This window comes from Taudactylus pleione, unplaced genomic scaffold (assembly GCF_031769625.1).
Source record: "Taudactylus pleione unplaced genomic scaffold, aTauple2 ptg000086l, whole genome shotgun sequence".
Lineage (NCBI taxonomy): Eukaryota > Metazoa > Chordata > Amphibia > Anura > Myobatrachidae > Taudactylus > Taudactylus pleione.
Window position 1 is genome coordinate 28,722,715 of NW_028284488.1, and position 18,965 is coordinate 28,741,679.

Genomic DNA, 18,965 nt, shown 5'->3' on the forward strand with positions numbered 1-18,965 from the left:
TAATAATAGCTACAATCTGATTGGTCATTGTGGCAATAACGCTACTTTTCAATTTGAGAAGCTTTAGTAAATCTAACCCCCAACTCCTAATGATTAAATTAAAAATATACATATGTAAATGAAGAAATAAAATAAGTACGCCATTAGCAAGAATATTGCTAATATTGTCCCAATTTTGCATGTTTAAATATTGGGAGTTATGAGAGAGCTAATATTTGCCCAAGAAATATGTCTATTTATTTCTGCTTTTATAATACCTTTTTATCAGTAGCTTCTATGAATCCCAATAATAAGCTTCTTACTTCAAGAAACATTCATGTGTGATGTGCAGACCGAATGCAGTGACATTGTAGCCATGTGTGCTATAAGGTTCAAGTTCAGAACATAGCATAACTAAACTGCTTCAGAACAGCAGTAAACTTGTTCAGAATATTAAGTACCGGTAAACTAATTTAACCCTTAAACTGCTAGTTCTTGCTAATGTAACACTTTTTAACACTTAAATTGCTACTTTTTACTAGTGTAATGCTTTAGTAAACTTACTCATGGAACACTTTTCTGTGTCTTTTCATTCCTTTCTAATTTAACACTTTCAATGTCCTCAGTGTCTGGAGGATACAATGTACTTCCATGATGCCTGTTCCATCTTTGACTGGTTGACTGCCTGACTCTGACTGACTGAATTGAGAGACTGCCTCCAAGTGTTTTTCCCGCCTTTTTAAACAGCAGCTGCAGCCATGGCAATGTGACAGCTGCTAAGCTAATGGAGCCTCCACAAAGAACCCACTGCTGCTGCTGGAGAGAACCCAGAATGCAGACATGCTCCCATTGTAATGCTAATGGGCAGCGGCACTACTGCCTCCCACACAGTACCCACCGCCAGTGGCATAACTAGGGTATTTGGAGCCCAGGGCAAGATGAAGAATGGAGCCCCCCTGTATGTGCGCACCCCAAAAAAGTGGGTGTGGTTACATGGCACAAGGGGCGTGGTCACTGAAAAATTGGGGCATGTCAACATGACACCCCCCTTTCTCGTCACTCTGGGAACATTCCTTTCCATTCCATATGCACCTTAATGCCCACAGTAGTAGTGCCCCTCTTGCAACGCCCACTGTAGTAGTGCCCCTTATGCAATGTCCCCATTAGCAGTGCCCCATGTAGCAGTGCCTCAGTAGTACCCCTTATACAGTGCCCCCAGTAGTGCCCTTTATACAGTGCCTCCAGTAGTGCACCCTTATACAGTGGACAATAATGAATGGTATGTGCGCTCTAATAATCAATCCTGGTAGTATTAATGGGAGCAGCTTACTGGTTAGGTCACCACTTAACCCAAAAAGTATTCACATAAAAAATAAGCATAAATGCTTGGACCAGCGAGCGCTCAACCCTATACAATAAATAATGTAATACTGTATAAAAGGTCAACCCTATGTCTGTAGCAATTCCCCACAATAACCAGCAAATTGCCAGTGCTGAAATAAATGTGGTGTATATTGAGAACATAAAATGATCAATCAAGAGTACTAGAAAGAAAACACATTTATTCCTATATTCACTAATGGTGGGCACAGTCCAACGTGAGCATTAAGGTCAGTCCTGAGTGGCACTCTGATCCAGATTGCCTGATCTGTGAGATGGTGAATGGGAATGACCTCGGCTCTGCAGCAGCCAAGGCGGGCCCCGGTAATAGGGGGCGTGGCCTAATCTCGGGAGGCGTGACCACGCCCCCTTGCTGAAAAATAAATAAATAAATAGATTTGCAGCACTCTGAGCCCCCTCAGCCTGGTGCAAAGCCAGGGGGGGCGCGATCAGTGTGATCGCTCCCCCACACAGGCATAGGAGACTGCTGTGGCTGCTGCTCAGTAGCCACGAGCCGTCTCCAACTGCAGCTCAGCACACGCTGTGTGCTGAGCTGCTGTGAGGGAGGGGGAGGCAGCGTCAGACCCGGGCCCCCGCCGGGCCCCTCAGGTAATCTGTACCCGTCCCCCCTCTCGGTGCCCCTGCCCCTAGTAGCGACGTGTACTACCACATCAGCCGGTAAGCATATCCCTTTTACCATCTCTGGCTTGCGGTCCCCGCCTGCCCTGCTGCCGCTGAGGCTCATCCCCTTGGCCACAGCGGCATTTGGTGCGCTCCAGCAGCCTGTACGCACACGGGGGATTAGGTGAGTGAGAACGTCCACCGCACCATCAGCGGGTGCACCATCATGACTGAGGGTGTTGGAGGGCTGTTCCCACTCGCGACTGCTCCAGGCTGACCAGGTATGTTCCTGCCCTAGGGCACCTCCAGCACGCATCAGCAGTGAAGCTGATTCTGTGCGGGCCATGGCTACTGCAGAGCCTAGGTCATTCCCATTCACCGTCTCACAGATCAGGCAATCCGGATTAGAGTGCCACTCAGGACTGACCTTAATGCTCATGTTGGACTGTGCTAGACACATCAGCCTGATCTTTACAGGACATTGATACCATACTATGTATAAAGACTCATGCAGCATTCCAACAATTAGATTTTTTCAGACTAATGGTTATCTGATTACCATTTTTTACACCACAACTATCCTTGGTATTTTAATATTTTGAACATTGCAATCATTTTTGGATCAATTAAATACTAGATCCCCGATATATAATCTAATGCATCACCCCCACTTGTCCACTCCTCTCCCCCTTTCCTAGTGTGTCATGTGTATGTATTTGTTTTAAATTATTCATTGGTTTCATTGACATTCTCATTGTAGAATAATATACATCTATTAGTCCTACAACCAGAATATATTGTGCTAGCTATATTTCTATTTCTATTTCTGTTTTAGTTTGGTCTGTTTATTTTAATTATTTGATTATTTATTTAATCCTTGTATAGTACTGTACATTTGGACCAACCCACCATTAGTGAATATAGGAATAAATGTGTTTCCTTTCTAGTACTCTTGATTGATCATTTTATGTTCTCAATATACACCACATTTATTTCAGCACTGGCAATTTGCTGGTTATTGTGGGGAATTGCTACAGACATAGGGTTTACCTTTTATACAGGGTTACATCATTTATTATATAGGATTGAGCGCTCGCTGGTCCAAGCATTTATGCTTATTTTTTATGTGAGCACCCTTATACAGTACCCACAGTAGTACCTCTTATGCAGTGCCCCAGTAGTTTACCCCTATACAGTGCCCTTTATACAGTGTTTCCAGTAGTGTCCCTTATACAGTGCCCCCAGTAGTGGTTCCCCTTATGAAGTGCTCTCAGTGGTGCCCCTTATACAGTCCTCCCTATGCAGTGCCCCCAGTAGTGATTCCCCTTATGCAGGCCCCCAGAAGTGCCCCTTATACAGTACCCCCAGTATGCAGTGCCCCCAGTAGTGGTCCCTCTTATACAGTGCCCCCAGTAGTGGTCCCCCATATTCAGTACCCCCAGTAGTAATACAGTGCCCCCTATACAGTGCCCCCGGCCAGTAGTGCCCCTTACATATATAACATACACACAGACATACATATACAAAACACTTACCTGAATCCCCGCTCCTGGCGCGCCCGCCACTGTCTGCTCCTCCATCCTCCTGCTCGGTACTTTGGGACAGATGTCATGATGTCTCTCCCATTACCCACTGCAGGAGCTGAAAGGCGGAGCTCATGGATGAGCTCTAGCCCGGCTCTGGCAGTGAGCTCAGCAGGTAATGAGAGTCTGTCTGACTCTCATTGGCTGCTGAAACACACACACCACCGCAGGGTAGTACGAGTGTACTACCCAGCACCAGTGGCAGTGTGTGTGTTAATGTGTAGTGTGGACCACACTCACTGCAGTCCACACTACATTAACTTTACCGGACCAGGACCGCGTCCAACGGTGCCCAGGGCACGAGCCCCGACTGACCTGCCCTGGTTGCGCCACTGCCCACTGCTGCTGCTGCTGCTGGAAAGGAGACATGTCTGCAAAGGGCTGTTTACTAAAGCATTGCATTAGTAAGAAGTAGCAGTTGAAGTGTTAAAAACTTTTTTACGTTTTGGCCTTAGATACAAATTGTATCCAACGTAGGTCAGAATGTGTAGGAAAGGGGCAAAATCCTGAGCCCTTTAAACGAATTGCATGATCTGCACTCTCTTATTCCCCTCTCTTCCCTATTTACTAACATAGATCTTAGAAAACAAAGAACTCTCAGCCATTGTTAGTTTTCACAAAATGTTGCTAAACTCCAAAAATCAAATAACAATGTTAAACAACTGTGGATATGAACTGAATTTAACCAAATGTTTCATTTGTATGGCTTATTCAGTAGCCTTAGCTGTAGACCTTCATGTAAGTTACTGTTAATACAGACGTTCTATTGAATCAGCAAAAACTCCAAATTATCAAGAAGGATAAGTCAGTTCCAGGAACGCTTCCTATTTCTGCTGATAGAAATGTTTCCTGCACCGTCAATCACACACTTTCGTCAGAATCCTGCAAGTGCTTTTGTATATACAGCCATATGTTCAGATAGGCAGCTTAACCATTAATACTGTTATACTTATGAAAATTTGTGAATATCACATACAATACTTGCCAATCTTGTGCTGCTTTTATTCGCACACAGAATATAAGCATGCCACATATCGTTTTAATCAGCAGTAGCTGCTTGTGCGTCATATTCACATCGCTGTGCGAATAAGACACCATCTGAAGGTGAAAAGTTACACGAAAAGGCGCTGTGCACTACTGAGTCGTACGGCTCTCACGTATTATGTTTAATGCGATTTGTAGCGCAGATGTACATGGACACATCTGTATGTATATATACTGTACATATATATTATAAGGGCACAGTCATGCCCTTATATTAAGGCTGCATCTAAAAAAAAAGGATTTCTCCATAGAGAATTCCGGAGGGGGGAAGGTGTTAAAGGGGCTACACCTCAAAAGCTATTAGAGGTACGGATCTGAAATGGTATGGCTGGGTAGAACCGTCACTGGGTGCTGCATGCCAAATTTCAGGGCAAAAACATAAAACATGAGGATTTGGGAGTAATCTAAAGCTCCAACTGTCACTTTTTTCTGACATTCTCAATTAGGACCACTTTTCTGCTGTAGTCTATGGTTTTTTTTGGGAAGGCAAAACTCAGGGTAGGGGTGAAATTTAGACTTGGGGTTTGTTTTATTAGGTAGCTATTGTGCCAGGGTACGTGCTTTTGGGCATAGTTGCCGACTTTCTGGCTGCTCCTTCCGGGAGTGAGAAGCAGCCAGATCGGCAGGGCAGCGGGGGGCGTGGCCTAAAAAGGGGGCGTGTCTGGACGGGTGCCTGATGCTTGTAGGGGTCACGCGATCGCGTCATTTTGGCCCCGCCCCCGCTACACAATGCCGATAATACAGGCATTGTGAGGCAGGGGGCGGGGCCAAAATGACGCGAATTGCATCACTGGCTGCCCTCGCAGCGGGGGCTAGGACTGAATTGCGGTGGATGTTGGGGGGATCGCCTGCCTTTCCGGGGGGGTGGGAGCTGCACCCAATTATCGGGAGGCTCCCGCCCAAATCGGGAGGGTAGGCAACCCTGCTTTTGGGGTTCAGGTAAATTAGAAAGTTACAGTTTTTAAACTATTATCTCAAGAATGCGCCATTGTAGAGATAGGACTCTTCAACTTGTTGCGCAGCCGCATGTAGGAGCCTCCAGCAGGTGTAATAACTATGGCTTCACTTGGGTGCACAAAGATGGCCGTCGTTTGCAGGCTTTAGCGGTGGTGGGCTAGGGGGAAATAAATAGGCGTTAGTGCATCGCGAGCTGGCAGAAAGGAGCAGGGGGGTAGAGGGCCAGAACCCGGGGACAGTAGCAGGCTTTAGCGGCGGCAGTGCAGGCGGCAGTGCGGATGGCTGTGGGGCAGGCTCTAGGACCCAGGGGAGGTAGCAGCACACAGAATGCAGGCTCGGATCTGGCAGATCCATGATACCTGCTTCTGTGTTTTATTTTTAAAAAATGGCGTGGCCCCGCCCCCCAGAAAACAACCAGCACCGGGCTTTGGAGCCCCAGTACTGGTTGTGCTAAATACAGGGGACAAACAACGTAGGGGTCCCCCACATTAAGCACAACCAGCACCAGGCTTTTCAGAACCAGTCCTGGTTGCCAAAATACGGGGGACAAATGACATAGGAGCCCCCCGTATTTAGCGCATCCAGCACAGGGCTCTGAGCTGATCCTGGTTCTGGAAATACAGGGGGAAAAAATGCGTAGGGTCCCTGTATTTACCAGAACCAGCACCGGGCTCCTTCTAGCGGGGGGGTGATGCCACAGCCAGGGGAGCCCTTTCACTGGGCCCCCCCAGCCGCAGCATCACCCCTGATCGCTAGTCAGCCCAGGCCAGGGATCCCTGGGGAGTTGGGGACTCCCCCAATAAAGGGGTCCCCCTCCTCAGGGCACCCCAGGCCCAGACTGATAGCCCGGGGCTATCCCCAGCACCCCTGGGCGGTGGGTGTCGGGTTGATTATGTAAAGTGTGGTGCATATGAAAATATAAATATTGGCTTTTGCTGTGGAACTACAGTTCCCAGCAAGCCTCCCCCGCATGCTGGTACTTGGAGAACCACAAGTATCAGCATGCGGGGCATTATGGGCTTGCTGGTACTTTTAGTTCCACAGCAAAAGCAATATTTCACACAACACACACCGTAGAAAAGTACAATTTTATTAAAACATACATGCATACACACATGTACTCACGCATGTACACACTATCTCACATACTCACCTAGTATCCCTGAAACCATTCTGTCCTCTTCTCCAGAAGATAATCCAATGAGAAGCACCTGTAATAAAAATTCCATACTCACCTCCACCTATGCGTGGATCAGGTCCTCTTCAAAGGGGTGTATCTACCCATTGGCCAGGATGGCACTCGCCAAGGGAGCTGGCCAAAGACACAGTTGCCAGCGGCGGCTGTGTGTTTGTTATAGCAGCCAGCCAATGAGAGTCAGACTCTCATTGGCTGCTGCATCATCCATGGAGGGAAATGGCTGCAGCTCACTCATGAGCTCTGTCTTCTGGCTACCCCCGCAGCATGTGATGTGATTGACGTCAAGACATCTCTCCCATAGTGCAAGAGAAGAGCCTGGACTTGGAGCGGACAGCGGCGGTCGTGGCAGGAGCAGGGAACAGGTAAGTTGTATTTTTTTTCGTCTGTGTGTGTGTAAGCCTGGCACAGCAGGGGGGGCACTGTATAGGGGGTGGCCACTACTGAGGGGACTTTTTGGGGTGGTGCCCATTACTGGGGGCACTTTATGGGGGGCACTACTGGGGAAACTTTGTTAGGGGGCCGCTACTGCAGGCACTTTTTGTGGAGGGGGTGGCCGCTACTGGGGGCACTGTAGAGGGGGGACTACTACTGAGGTTACTGTATAGGGGGGACTACTACTGGGGGCACTGAATAGGGGGAACTACTACTGGGGGCAATGCAGCATAGGGGGGACTACTACTGGGGCACTGTATAGGGGGGACTACTACTACTACTGGGGGTAATGCAGCATTGGGGGGACTACTACTGGGGGCACTGTATAGGGGGACTACTACTACTGGGGGCAATGCAGCATAGGGGGACTACTGCTGGGGGCACTGTATAGGGGGATGACTACTGGGGGCACTGTATAGGGGGACTACTACTGGGGGCACAGTATAGGGAGGACTACTACTGGGGGCAATGCAGCATAGGGGGGACTACTACTGGGGGCAGTGTATAGGAGGAACTACTACTGGGGGCAATGCAGCATAGGGACAATTACTACTGGGGGCACTGCATAGGGGTGGAGGGGGGCACCAGTCCATTACATTGCCAGGGGCGCTTATTCCCTAGATACACAAAAAACGAGATACCCAGACCCTCGCACAAAGAACTCAAAGAACACTACTACCCAAATAGAAATCCCAGTGAGGAGCGCTCATTGGCTGAGAGAGGCGAGCCCTCTGCCTCTCAGCCAATGAGCTGTTCTCACCATTGACTTCAATGGTGAGAACCGAGCGTGCCCTTTTCAAACATGGCGCCTCAGCGTAATTTTTTAAATTCAAAGATGGTCATTGCGAGCCAATCATGGCTCGCGATGTCATCACCCTGCCTCCTCGGCTGGCTTAAATGCAGCCAGCACGACGCCCCGTCCATTCAGTCGTCGGCTGGGGAGCTGGAGAGACCAGCTGAAGCATGAAAATGCCGCGGATGCCCTGGATGGGAGACGACCACGCAAAAGAGCTTAATGGCCACCGCACTCCAGGTGAAGATGCCGTAGAAATTCTGGGGGAGCAGCAGCCATGTAAAAGAGCTTAAAGGCTGTTGCTCCACAGGTGAAGGCGTGGCATAATAAAATACTTTAAAGAACGGTGTTTGTTTGTTTTCTTTTAATATTTATTTTGCAAGGGTACTATAGGTGCCAGCAGGCCCTTAATGCCCCACCTGCTGGTACTTGTGGTTCTCCAAGTATAAGTTTACGGGGATGCCTGCTGGGACCTATAGTACTACTGCAAAAGACAATATTTATATTTTCATATGCACCACACTTTACATAATCAACCCAGCACCCACCGCCCAGAGGTGCTGGGGATAGCCCCGGGCTATCAGCCTGGGCCTGGGGTGCCCTGAGGAGGGTGACCCCTTTATTGGGGGACTCCCCAACTCCCCAGGGATCCCTGGCCTGTGCTGACTAGTGATCAGGGGTGATGCTGCAGCTGGGGGGTCCGGTGAAAGGGCTCCCCTGGCTGTGGCATCACCCCCAACGCTAGAAGGAGTCCTGTGCTGGTTCTGGGAAATACAGGGGAACCCTACGCATTTTTCCCCCTGTATTTTCAGAACCAGGACTGGCTCAGAGCCTTGTGCTGGTTGCTCTACATACAGGGGACCCATATGTCATTTGTCAACCGTAGTTTAGCAACCAGGACTGGTTCTGAAAAGCCTGGTGCTGGTTGTGCTTAATACGGGGAACCCCTACGTCATTTGTCCCCTGTATTTAGCACAACCAGTACTGGGGCTCCAAAGCCCGATGCAGGTTGTCTTCTAGGGGGCGGAGCCACACTTTTTTTTTTACACATTCAATTTTTAACAGGTGCATAGACGGATCTCACTGCTGCATTCGTGCATCTGTGACTTATTGATTTGATTTTCTCAGGTGCATACGCACTGCAAATGAGCCCTCTGTTGCCCACTGATGCCCCCTTTGCACTGCACTGCTGCCACTGCTCTGCACCACCGCTGCTGCCGCTACCCCACATGCCTCTTATGAAAACGCAGTCACAGAGTATGGATATATCAGTTATTGCACTCAGATCAAGGTATCAGATCTTATATATAAAACATTTATTTATAATAAAAACAATCAGACAAAGATTATCAACAATTGTCACAAAGACAATAAACAAACACAAATAAAGTAGATAATAATCTTGAAGGATTTGATTAGTAATTTAAACATGTAGCATTCACTGCATGATCCCTGGATATGGCTCAATGTTAATTACTTCCTATCCTCCAGGAAAGTGTGAATAGTCTTTTTAACGAAGTCACTGAGTTATTTAATAAAGGGTAAGTGTTAGTGAACCCACACAATGAGTGAAGATTTTCCTTTCAGCAATTATTACCTGCAGGCTCCTGTTCTGTGTGTATAGGGAACATATAGTAGAGGCTGGTGTATGATGTAAAACTTCTAGCCCAGATGGAGATGCGCTCAACCCGACCAGCGGGGAGCATCTTATGCCGGTGACTGGCATTTATATGCTCCTGAAGCCGCATGTGTCAGTGGTAGTGGGAGCTCTGCTCCGAGTCTGTTACAGCTCCAGCTGTCAATTTGTTGGAAGCAGGTTGCTTGTAAGTATGCTCAGGAGCGCAATCGGTAAATCCGTCTTGTACTGGTGTGCCGCTCTGCAATGGGTGATGGAAGTGCTAGAATTTGGCTTGCACAATAGCTCAGTTCTCAGCTCTGGTTTGTGAGCAGGCGATGAATCAGTGTCACACTCGTAGCCGGGTTTGACCGTTAAGCGGTCATGGAGTCTTGAAACTGCAGGCAACTGACAAGGATGAGCCGTGTTCACGGGAATGCAGTGATGCATGCACAACACCTACGCATTTCAACGTCTCAAGGACATCTTTTTCAAGGTGAATGAGTGGTTAGCATGTCCATGTATTAAATAACATTCTTAATTGGCTACATGAAGAACAGTTGTTATTCAATTAAAACCATTGATTTGGGTGCAATCATTTGTAGTAGTAATTTGAGAGATAAACCTGATTCATAAAGATTACACTAAACAATATTCAAATTGCATGCTAAGTTCCAGTGCATGAGTTCATAATGGCATTTTTTAGGTATAATATTCGTTAGGAATTTGTTATAAGTGAGCATATATTAGAAAAACAATCTTATAGATTCCAAGTCTGCTTCATTTTGTAAGACAGACTTTTCACATTCAAATAAAGAAAGAAAGATGAATGTGCATATACTGCATGCATACCCATCCTTCTTACCGTTTTAATTTAAATTTTTATTTATTTTGATTGTTATATTTAGAGGAAAACCTTTATATCCACAGGTTAATATTTAACCCCTTGTTGTGGGAGGATATAGACACATATATTTAATATTCTCTTTTTATGTAGAGAAATCCATCAGAAAAGATCGTGAATGTATAGGCATCTTAATTCAAGATTCCACCATACTGATTTAGTTAGGTGTGCAAGCATAACATTCTTAATCCCTTATTAACAAAATGTATATATACATATATGTGTAGCTCACATTCTAAATTGCAAAAACCAATTCAGAGGGAATATACCTGTATATAAACATTTAATTTCTATACCTTCTACCACAATGGGAATTAATTTCATTCACCTTCTATGCTAGTGCAGGTGTACAGTGAACTAACTTTGACAATTATGGGTAAAGGGAAAGGAAATATTTATTGTATATGTTCTGCATATATCACAGATGTTAGTAAAAAGGTATATGTAGCGGAGGAATAAAGAGTAGAAAAATGAAAAGGAAAAAAATAAGCCCAAATATAATTGACATGAGTAGGCCCTTTGTGACATATCTTCCTTTATGAACAAAGGGCTGAAGAATATGTAATCAAACAATGAAACTGAGAGGGAAGGGGAAGGAAAAGAGAAAGGATAAATTCATGCAGAAAGATACAGTATAGAGTATCTCAAAAGGTGAGTGCTCATATACTAGCTTAACTCTTCAGAAAACAGTATTTAATTCAATTTGTTCGTTTAGACCATCAGGGAACAAGCTGTTCATATTGAAAATCCAGAAAACCTCTTGTTTACACAATGCCCTATATTGGTCCCCTTTCTTAGCATGGATGGAATTGCTTCAAGTCCTGTTACTCTTAAAGAAGTGACATCTCCCCCATGTTTTTCTACAAAATGCCTCGATACGCTGTGTAAGAGATTCTTTCTCAGAATATTCCTCCTGTGTTCTAAGAATCTTTCTCAGAGGCTTCTTATTGTTCTACCCACATATTTAATATCCTAACAGCCACATGAGAGCAGATACACCACGTACTTAGTATTACTGTTAATAAACTGTTTGATTGTAAAACTTCTATCTACCCCTTCGATATTAGTGGTCTTCCTATTTGTATGTTGGCACATGATGCATTTGTGCATACCGCATTTATGGAAACCCGCTGGTTTTATTGGTAACCAGCCCGTTCCAGATTCTGAGGGCTTTTTTATCTCAGGCTTTAGTACACTAGGAGCCAAAATGTTATTTAATGATTTATTTTTTCTGTGTACAATAGTGGGTTTTTCAGGTAATATTTGTTTGAGTACCGGATCATATTTCAACAAATGGTAATTTTTCTTAATGATCTGATTAATTCTCCCTGATAATTCATTATATGTGGAAATGAAGGTAAAATTCCTTTTCTTATCTAAAATGTTGGTTTCCCTTTTCTTGGGTTGTAATAGATCTATCCTATTCATACTGATTACCTCCTTAAGTACTTTATCCAGCAGTTGTGGAGGGTATACCCTCTCTTCAAAACTCCTGTATAGGCTCTGTGCCTGTTCTGAAAATTCTGCAAGTTGTGAACAATTGTGTCTAATACGCAATAGTTGACCTTTTGGTATATTGGTTTTCCAGGGGAGGTAATGACAGCTTTCAAAATGCAAATAATTGTCGGAGTTTACTTCCTTACAATAATTTGCTGTGGTTATTTTATTATCAATTATTTCTAGGAAATTAACATGGTTCCTACTATAAGTATAGGTAGAGGACAGATTGAAGTGATTAGAATTAAGTGAAGACACAAATGATTGTGCATTGACAAGATCCCCATACTAAATAATAAAAAGGTCATCTATGTAACGGCCATAGAAGGCAGGCTCCCCCCGAATTCGCTCCCCCACACATGGCGGGACTCAAAGTCCCCCATGTATAGGTTAGCAAAACTCAGGGTGAACCTAGTCCCCATGGCCGTCCCAAACCTGTAAGTAAAATGTGTCAGTAAAAATAAAATAATTGTGAGTCAAAATAAAATGGATAGCCTAGAGAATAAAATCCTGATGTTGAACCTGTAGCGTTCCTTCTTCTAAAAGACATTTAGATACTGAATTGATCCCCAACTCATGGGGGATATGTATGTATAGCGCTTTCACATCATGTGTGAGAAAGGCTACCCCACACGCCTACAGCTGTCTCGCACTCTGCACCTCCCAAACCAACCTCCTGTGTGCTGTCCCCTCTTCCACCTGCGTTAGTGTCCCATTTTGTTGCCCTTCTCAACTGCAGGTGGCCCGGTTTGCTCATCCAAACCCTGATAGTTAATACATTTTAAAAAAGCTATGAAATTCCATAGACAAAAAACCTTACGGTTTCACATGTCCCATTAAGGCTGCTAAGACATGATCTCAAAATTCACAAAACCTTTTAATTTTCTGCCACTCAAACTTCAAAAAGCAATGAAATTATGATCATTAAGGCTGATACCTTAATGGACGTGTTCCTTGCGCAATACAGATATGGTATGCCATCACACCCTGTGGTTAACTGCAGATTCAGTACTCTCACAGAATGAGATTGCTGTCACTCACAAAATGGTGGAGCTGCTAATTCATAGAATTGTCAATTTAGGAGGTCTATAGCAATTCATATACAGGTTGAGTCTCCCATATCCGTAATTCTTTTAACCAAAATATTCCAAAAACCGAAGTATTTTGTGGCAGCGGTGATGTCATGACATGACCTGGCGTCATCATGTCACAGATCAACGACCAATCACTAGCGGCGTGGGCGTGGTCTATATGCAGCACACGCCAGGCACTATGTGACACCCGCCGGACTCTCCCGCAGCACCTGATGGACCCTATTGCAAGACCCACCCCCGCCTCACATGCCGGGCCTCACATGACACCTGCCAGACTCCACCCGACACCCACCGGATCACTCGCGACACCCACCTGACACCACCGCAGCACACGCCAGGCCTCCTGTGACACCTGCGGGACCCCTTCGCTGCACACGCCAGGCCTCCTGTGAAATCTACCGGACTCCCCAAGCCCGCACGGTATTCTGAAAACCGAAATTATCCAAAATCCGAAATGCTCCTGGTCCCGAACATTTTGGATATGGGAGACTCAACCTGTACATAATTAATGTTTAGGTCTAGGGTCTAAAATCTGCTTGTATGTGAAACAATTAAAAAGATCAATGTTCTTGTACTGTATTCCCAATTGTGTGATTAAATTTCCACAGAGGGCAAGATGAGGAAACGCAACACCCTCCATGATTATAGAAAGACTTCAGGAACCACTTTAACTAGAATCAACAAGGCACTGGAGGTGAAAACTAAACTTTTAAACACCACTGAGAACTGTGCTAAAAGATGTAGTCGTAACAAAGGACTGTCCTTTACTTGCAAGTAAGTAAACTGCATGTCTGCAACATGAAAGCTATTACTTGACAATGTAGACTAATTCACTCGGCTGTACAGTATGTGGTGTGTGGAAAAGACACATTGACATTGCTATGTCTGTCTGGAGATTTTATATAGGAGATACAAATTTGGCACTAAATTTTGGTTTTCTCAAGTTCATGTGGTAAACATATGTAGAGTTGGCTTCAAATTTTATACAGAAAGACTTTCATCAATTTCATTACATAGTTTCTGGTAATTGTTACATTTTATTTTCAGCAATGACTTATCATTAATTCATACAGTATCACTAAAAAGTAGTATTTATAGAGGAAACTTTTTTTTTTAAAGAAAACTTCTCTAATACTTATATGAAACTTCATATCTCCCACATGTTTTTAGTTATGCTATTTTAAGTACCTAGAGAAAAGTCTAGTATATTGTATCATGGTTTTGTACAGGTTGTTATAAAATGTTGTTTTTGTATATTATCATATAATACCGTTCCAACATGATAATGCACTAAAAGATAACATATTGATTTAATGTACTTTTCATGAGAATCTCTAACCAGTGTTCTATTTGTGCATAGTTTGTACTCATTGAAAAGAGTGCTGTTTGCCTTTGAACATGAAGTTGCCTATGCCTAGGTTGACTTGACACTAATGTGTGCTAGAATTTGGGCAGAAACAATATAATTACAGTACTTGTCCGTTACATGCTCCTTAAATAGGAATTCACATAACCTTTTTTAAAATGTATGTGACAACTTTTACATTTAACTTTTTACCATTTGTAGGTATTTTGTAGACATTTAACCAGTTCAATAGGTTGTAAAATGATAAATATATTTTGTTACTAAATTATGATTAATGCTGGTGCATAAAACATGTCTGCAGCCTTTGATAAAATAAATGTACCCTTATGCAGTTAACTATGTAATGAGTTAGTTCACATTCTTTTACCGCTGGCGACCTATTTAATTGGAGCACAAAAGATTGTGGTTTGAATGTAGTATTAAATAGAAATCCATGTTTAATGTTAATAAATGCATTATTCTCTCCAGGGCGTTTACTTTTGATAAAATCACAAAGAGATGCCACTGGTTCTCTTTCACAAGCTTGTCAACAGGAGTAAAGAAGAAATTTAATCATGCATTTGATCTTTTTGAAAAGAAAGGTAACATTCATTTTTATAAAATGCTTTAAACAAAAGCCGTTCTTCAGTAAATGGTGTGTTAATGTGGCTGCATGTGCAGTGTTTATCTACTTATGTAGTTATAGTTACAGTGCCCTTTGGCTAATTTAAATTTGTAAGTATTTTTGCAAAACCCAATGTGCAGTATTCATTGTAGTATAACAAAATGATACTAATAAATACCATATGTTGTTTACATATAAAATGACAATAAAATAGTAATGCTGTTGCTCAATACCAGTATTAATATTCATGTTGTAAAACATTATAATATGTGTATTTGCAAATTATTAACATTTTAATTGTTTAATTGGGTTATGTACACCTATGTATGGGTCTTTGGTAAATGAACTTGAGCCAATTCACGAACATAGCATAAAAACCATATGGAATACCGATTATCGGTCCCTGTGGAGGAGTATAAACACTGGGTCTGCTTCAGAGGAGAATGCTGTGCCGATGGTTGCGTAGTTGGTCCATGTTTTTTGTACTACATATCCATATAAGTTGCATTGTGCATGTGTCACGATGGTTTACCGTCGACAGCTGTATTGAGTATTTGGACACAGAGTGATTGACAGTCAGTGTGCATTTATGAGAGGTAACTGAGCAAGGGGGGGGGTAGATTATCAAACACGGGTGGTTTGTGGGCGAGTTGCGGCTGCGGCTTTGTAAGCAGTTTCACCGGCCTTGGCGTCTTAGTTCTGATGGACATTCTGAGAAGCCATAGCATTGCTCAGAAGTTCGATGGTGCGATCAATATGCGACCAATGGTGCATCTTTGTATGCAAACGGTGGATTAGAGATGCAGCTGATGGGCGTCTCTGTACAAACTACATTGGCTGCGGCATTAGCATAACTTCTCACTACAGCTGCATTCAAAGAAGCAGTCACAACGGTATTAGCGTCCACCTCTGAATCAGGCCCAGAGTTCATATAGTTTATTTGTATTGTGACACCACTAGAAATTTTCTGCAGTACCAGACCAGGCTGAGAGGCCCGGCTGGTTATGATTTTAGGCGGGATCTCACGCATTTCTTTTTCTTTGCTTTTAACTATTCCTGTCCTTTTATACCTTAGCCTGGCAGATAAGAGAACCTGGGTGATCCCAGCAGATAGAGAAAATGTAATATTCTTTTGCATATACTGTAAAATCAGTCTCTTATGCTTGACAGATCTTGATGTGCTCCATGCAAAGATTAAAGTTAACTCAGATTTTATGAATTAGTGCCTGTTACTACATGCTCTGCTCCTAATCTTATAGGCATTCTGCTTTCAAGAAGATAACTAGAATTCTCAAATTAATTAAGCTGTGTTTTCTACAGAAGTTTATATTATATACAAATTAGACATAAAGTAATTATATATGATTGATATACATGGAAATGCCTAGCACTTTAATGTATATTCCCCCCCCCCCTAAGGATTTATGTACCTCATGCATGCAACACATGGTTCCAACTTCCTATATGTGGGATCAACAGATAACATACTAGTACAGGTATAATGTTTCTCAATGCTGATCCTCAGGGACCACTAACAATACATGTTTTCCAGACCTTGTAACATAGATGCATTAATTACTGAATAACTCATTTTAATTTCCACAGCTGATACTAATTATTTCCCGGGTGATTCTGTGAGGAGGCCTAGAAAACATGCACTGACAGCATTTCCTTTTATTTTGATCACACTCTTGGGCATGCTTGTTTTGTAACCATGCTAGCCAATATAGGGTCAGTTTTCTGATATAGCAGTGTGGCCAGCAATAGGGACAGCAGCCAGAAAAATTGGAACACAATTAACTGTCTATTATTTTTCTGAAAACCAGATTATGTAATTGAATGTATTCACGGAAAAGGCAGTAATTACAAGGGAACAAGAAATATAACAAAGAGTGGCCTACCCTGCCAGTCATGGAATTCAATGATCCCACATGAACATAGGTAAGAATGAAATAGAAACAAGAACAACGTTTTAGCAGGCTGTGTATGTGTATTTGCAAATGCAGAGAGGTAATAGTGATGACACCTAAAAATGACTGACACACATGCAGGCATGCACACACATGAACTGAAATTGATTCTATATATGTATTTCTATGTTCAGGGGTGTGCAGTGTGGCCCCCCTGGAGCCCTTGTGCACCGCACACCCTGTACCCATTATAAATATGCCCCTGTCTAGGTGTATTCACATTTACTAATGGATAGTTTAATATATCTGCGCAGTTTACAATTTATATTACTTAAAAGGTTTGTCCAGCTTAGTCTAAACCACCGTGTTCATATACCTACCCCTCCATTGGGACTCTCACCTCCTGATATCATGGAGCATCATTGGTTTCTAGTTCTACATTCCCATAAACTGTAGATTTGATTCTCTCACACCACCCAGTTCTCCAGATCTAAAACTTGGATTTTCCCCAGGCTTAAAAATAGTTCTAGTTGGGAAATCTAGAGAAAAGCCTCATGTGTTTCTGTTTTACTGCTTACATAGATAGTGAGAAATCCTGCAAGTAAGTAAACTAAATAGTAGTTGCTTGGGGCTAACAAATTATGATCAGTAGATTACAAAGTGCAAAGATCCCATTAGTCCTGTGTGAGAGATGGCCTAAGGATACCATTTTTTTAAATAATTGCCCAGCCTCTACCCTCCGGTAATCACCTGCTAGAAGTAAAATATAAGACTGACCAGCCTGTGCAGAGCAGGGATATTAATGCATTCAGTTACAGGAGCTTTTAGGCAGATGTTTTCTCCTCTTATGCAATGTAACGGGTAGAGATGAGCAAAATTTCCAAAATTGTTGTGCAAAATATTTGTCTTCCTCTGCATTAGTCTGCGCGTGATTTGGCTGCGCGTGATTTGGCTGTGCGTGATTTGGCTGTGCGTGATTTGGCTGCGCGTGATTTGGCTGCGCGTGATTTGGCCTTAAGTGTTCTCAGTCCAATCACACAACACAGGAGAATGCATTGATTGTCATTTTGAATGTGGAATGGAATGCCATAGGATAAGCAAAAGCAGATCTTAAAGGAGATTCACACTTCAGTGAAACAGAGTACAAAATGTGGTTCCAATTAAAGTTTTTCACAACTTTACTCTTCTCTGTTCAATAGGTATTGTGTATTAGAGGAAGAAAAAATAATAATACAGAATTATCCAGAATTATAGTTGGATTTACAGTTATAAGCCCCATTCCTTAAAAAACATTGCTATTGTACATACCTACTGTAACTACCTGCTTCCTGTCCAAAAGTGTGTTTTTTTATACTGTAGGAACATGCTGGGTTTGAGATTACTACTGACGATAGACTTTGTTTCACAACTGAATTACTGATGACCATAGACATTACTAATAAAGGTCTAACATGTTCTAGCATAGAATCTTAAACTTTATTCTCAAATTCTGTTAGCAAATGCAGAAGGAAGGTGGACTAACAATACATTGACTAGAACTAATGCATGAGGCATCCATTTATTATTATTGCTTTCACATCAGGCTGTACAGTCAGAATTTACAAAGGTCATCTGACAAATGAAGTAGCTGCACGCAATTTTGTTTGTTAACCCTGAAAAGAAAATAGTGATGTAATGAGTACAGACTGATGTGCAAAGCAATTATGGGAAAGAATTAAACACCCAAACATTTGCTGCTTGTTAATGTGTGGGCTGAAATTCACAGAACAACATCTGTTTTTATGAAGGTAGTTTCCATGTTTATGTAAAGGAATCTCTTCTTCATAAACTGTAATTTGGGGCTAATTTCTGCAGATTCTTTTACAAGGCTGGTTTGTAGAAATGTTCTGTTTTATGTCATTTCCGACCTTTGCAAAAACAGAAACATGAAATTTAGTCAACCCTTTCTGGTTATTGACTTGCGTCTTTATTATTCTGGTAATAGTATG

At 43.0% G+C, this 18,965-nt stretch overlaps 1 protein-coding gene across 1 annotated transcript in view; it reads left to right on the forward strand.

The window, feature by feature from the left end:
- HGF (hepatocyte growth factor) overlaps positions 1–18,965 on the forward strand; it is a 147,877-nt gene that overhangs the window by 29,490 nt on the left and 99,422 nt on the right. Inside the window, exons 2-4 of the mRNA XM_088468648.1 lie at positions 13,706–13,871; positions 14,932–15,044; positions 16,894–17,008. Coding sequence (XP_088324774.1) covers positions 13,706–13,871; positions 14,932–15,044; positions 16,894–17,008 — 394 coding nt within the window. The remainder of the gene's footprint in view (positions 1–13,705; positions 13,872–14,931; positions 15,045–16,893; positions 17,009–18,965) is intronic.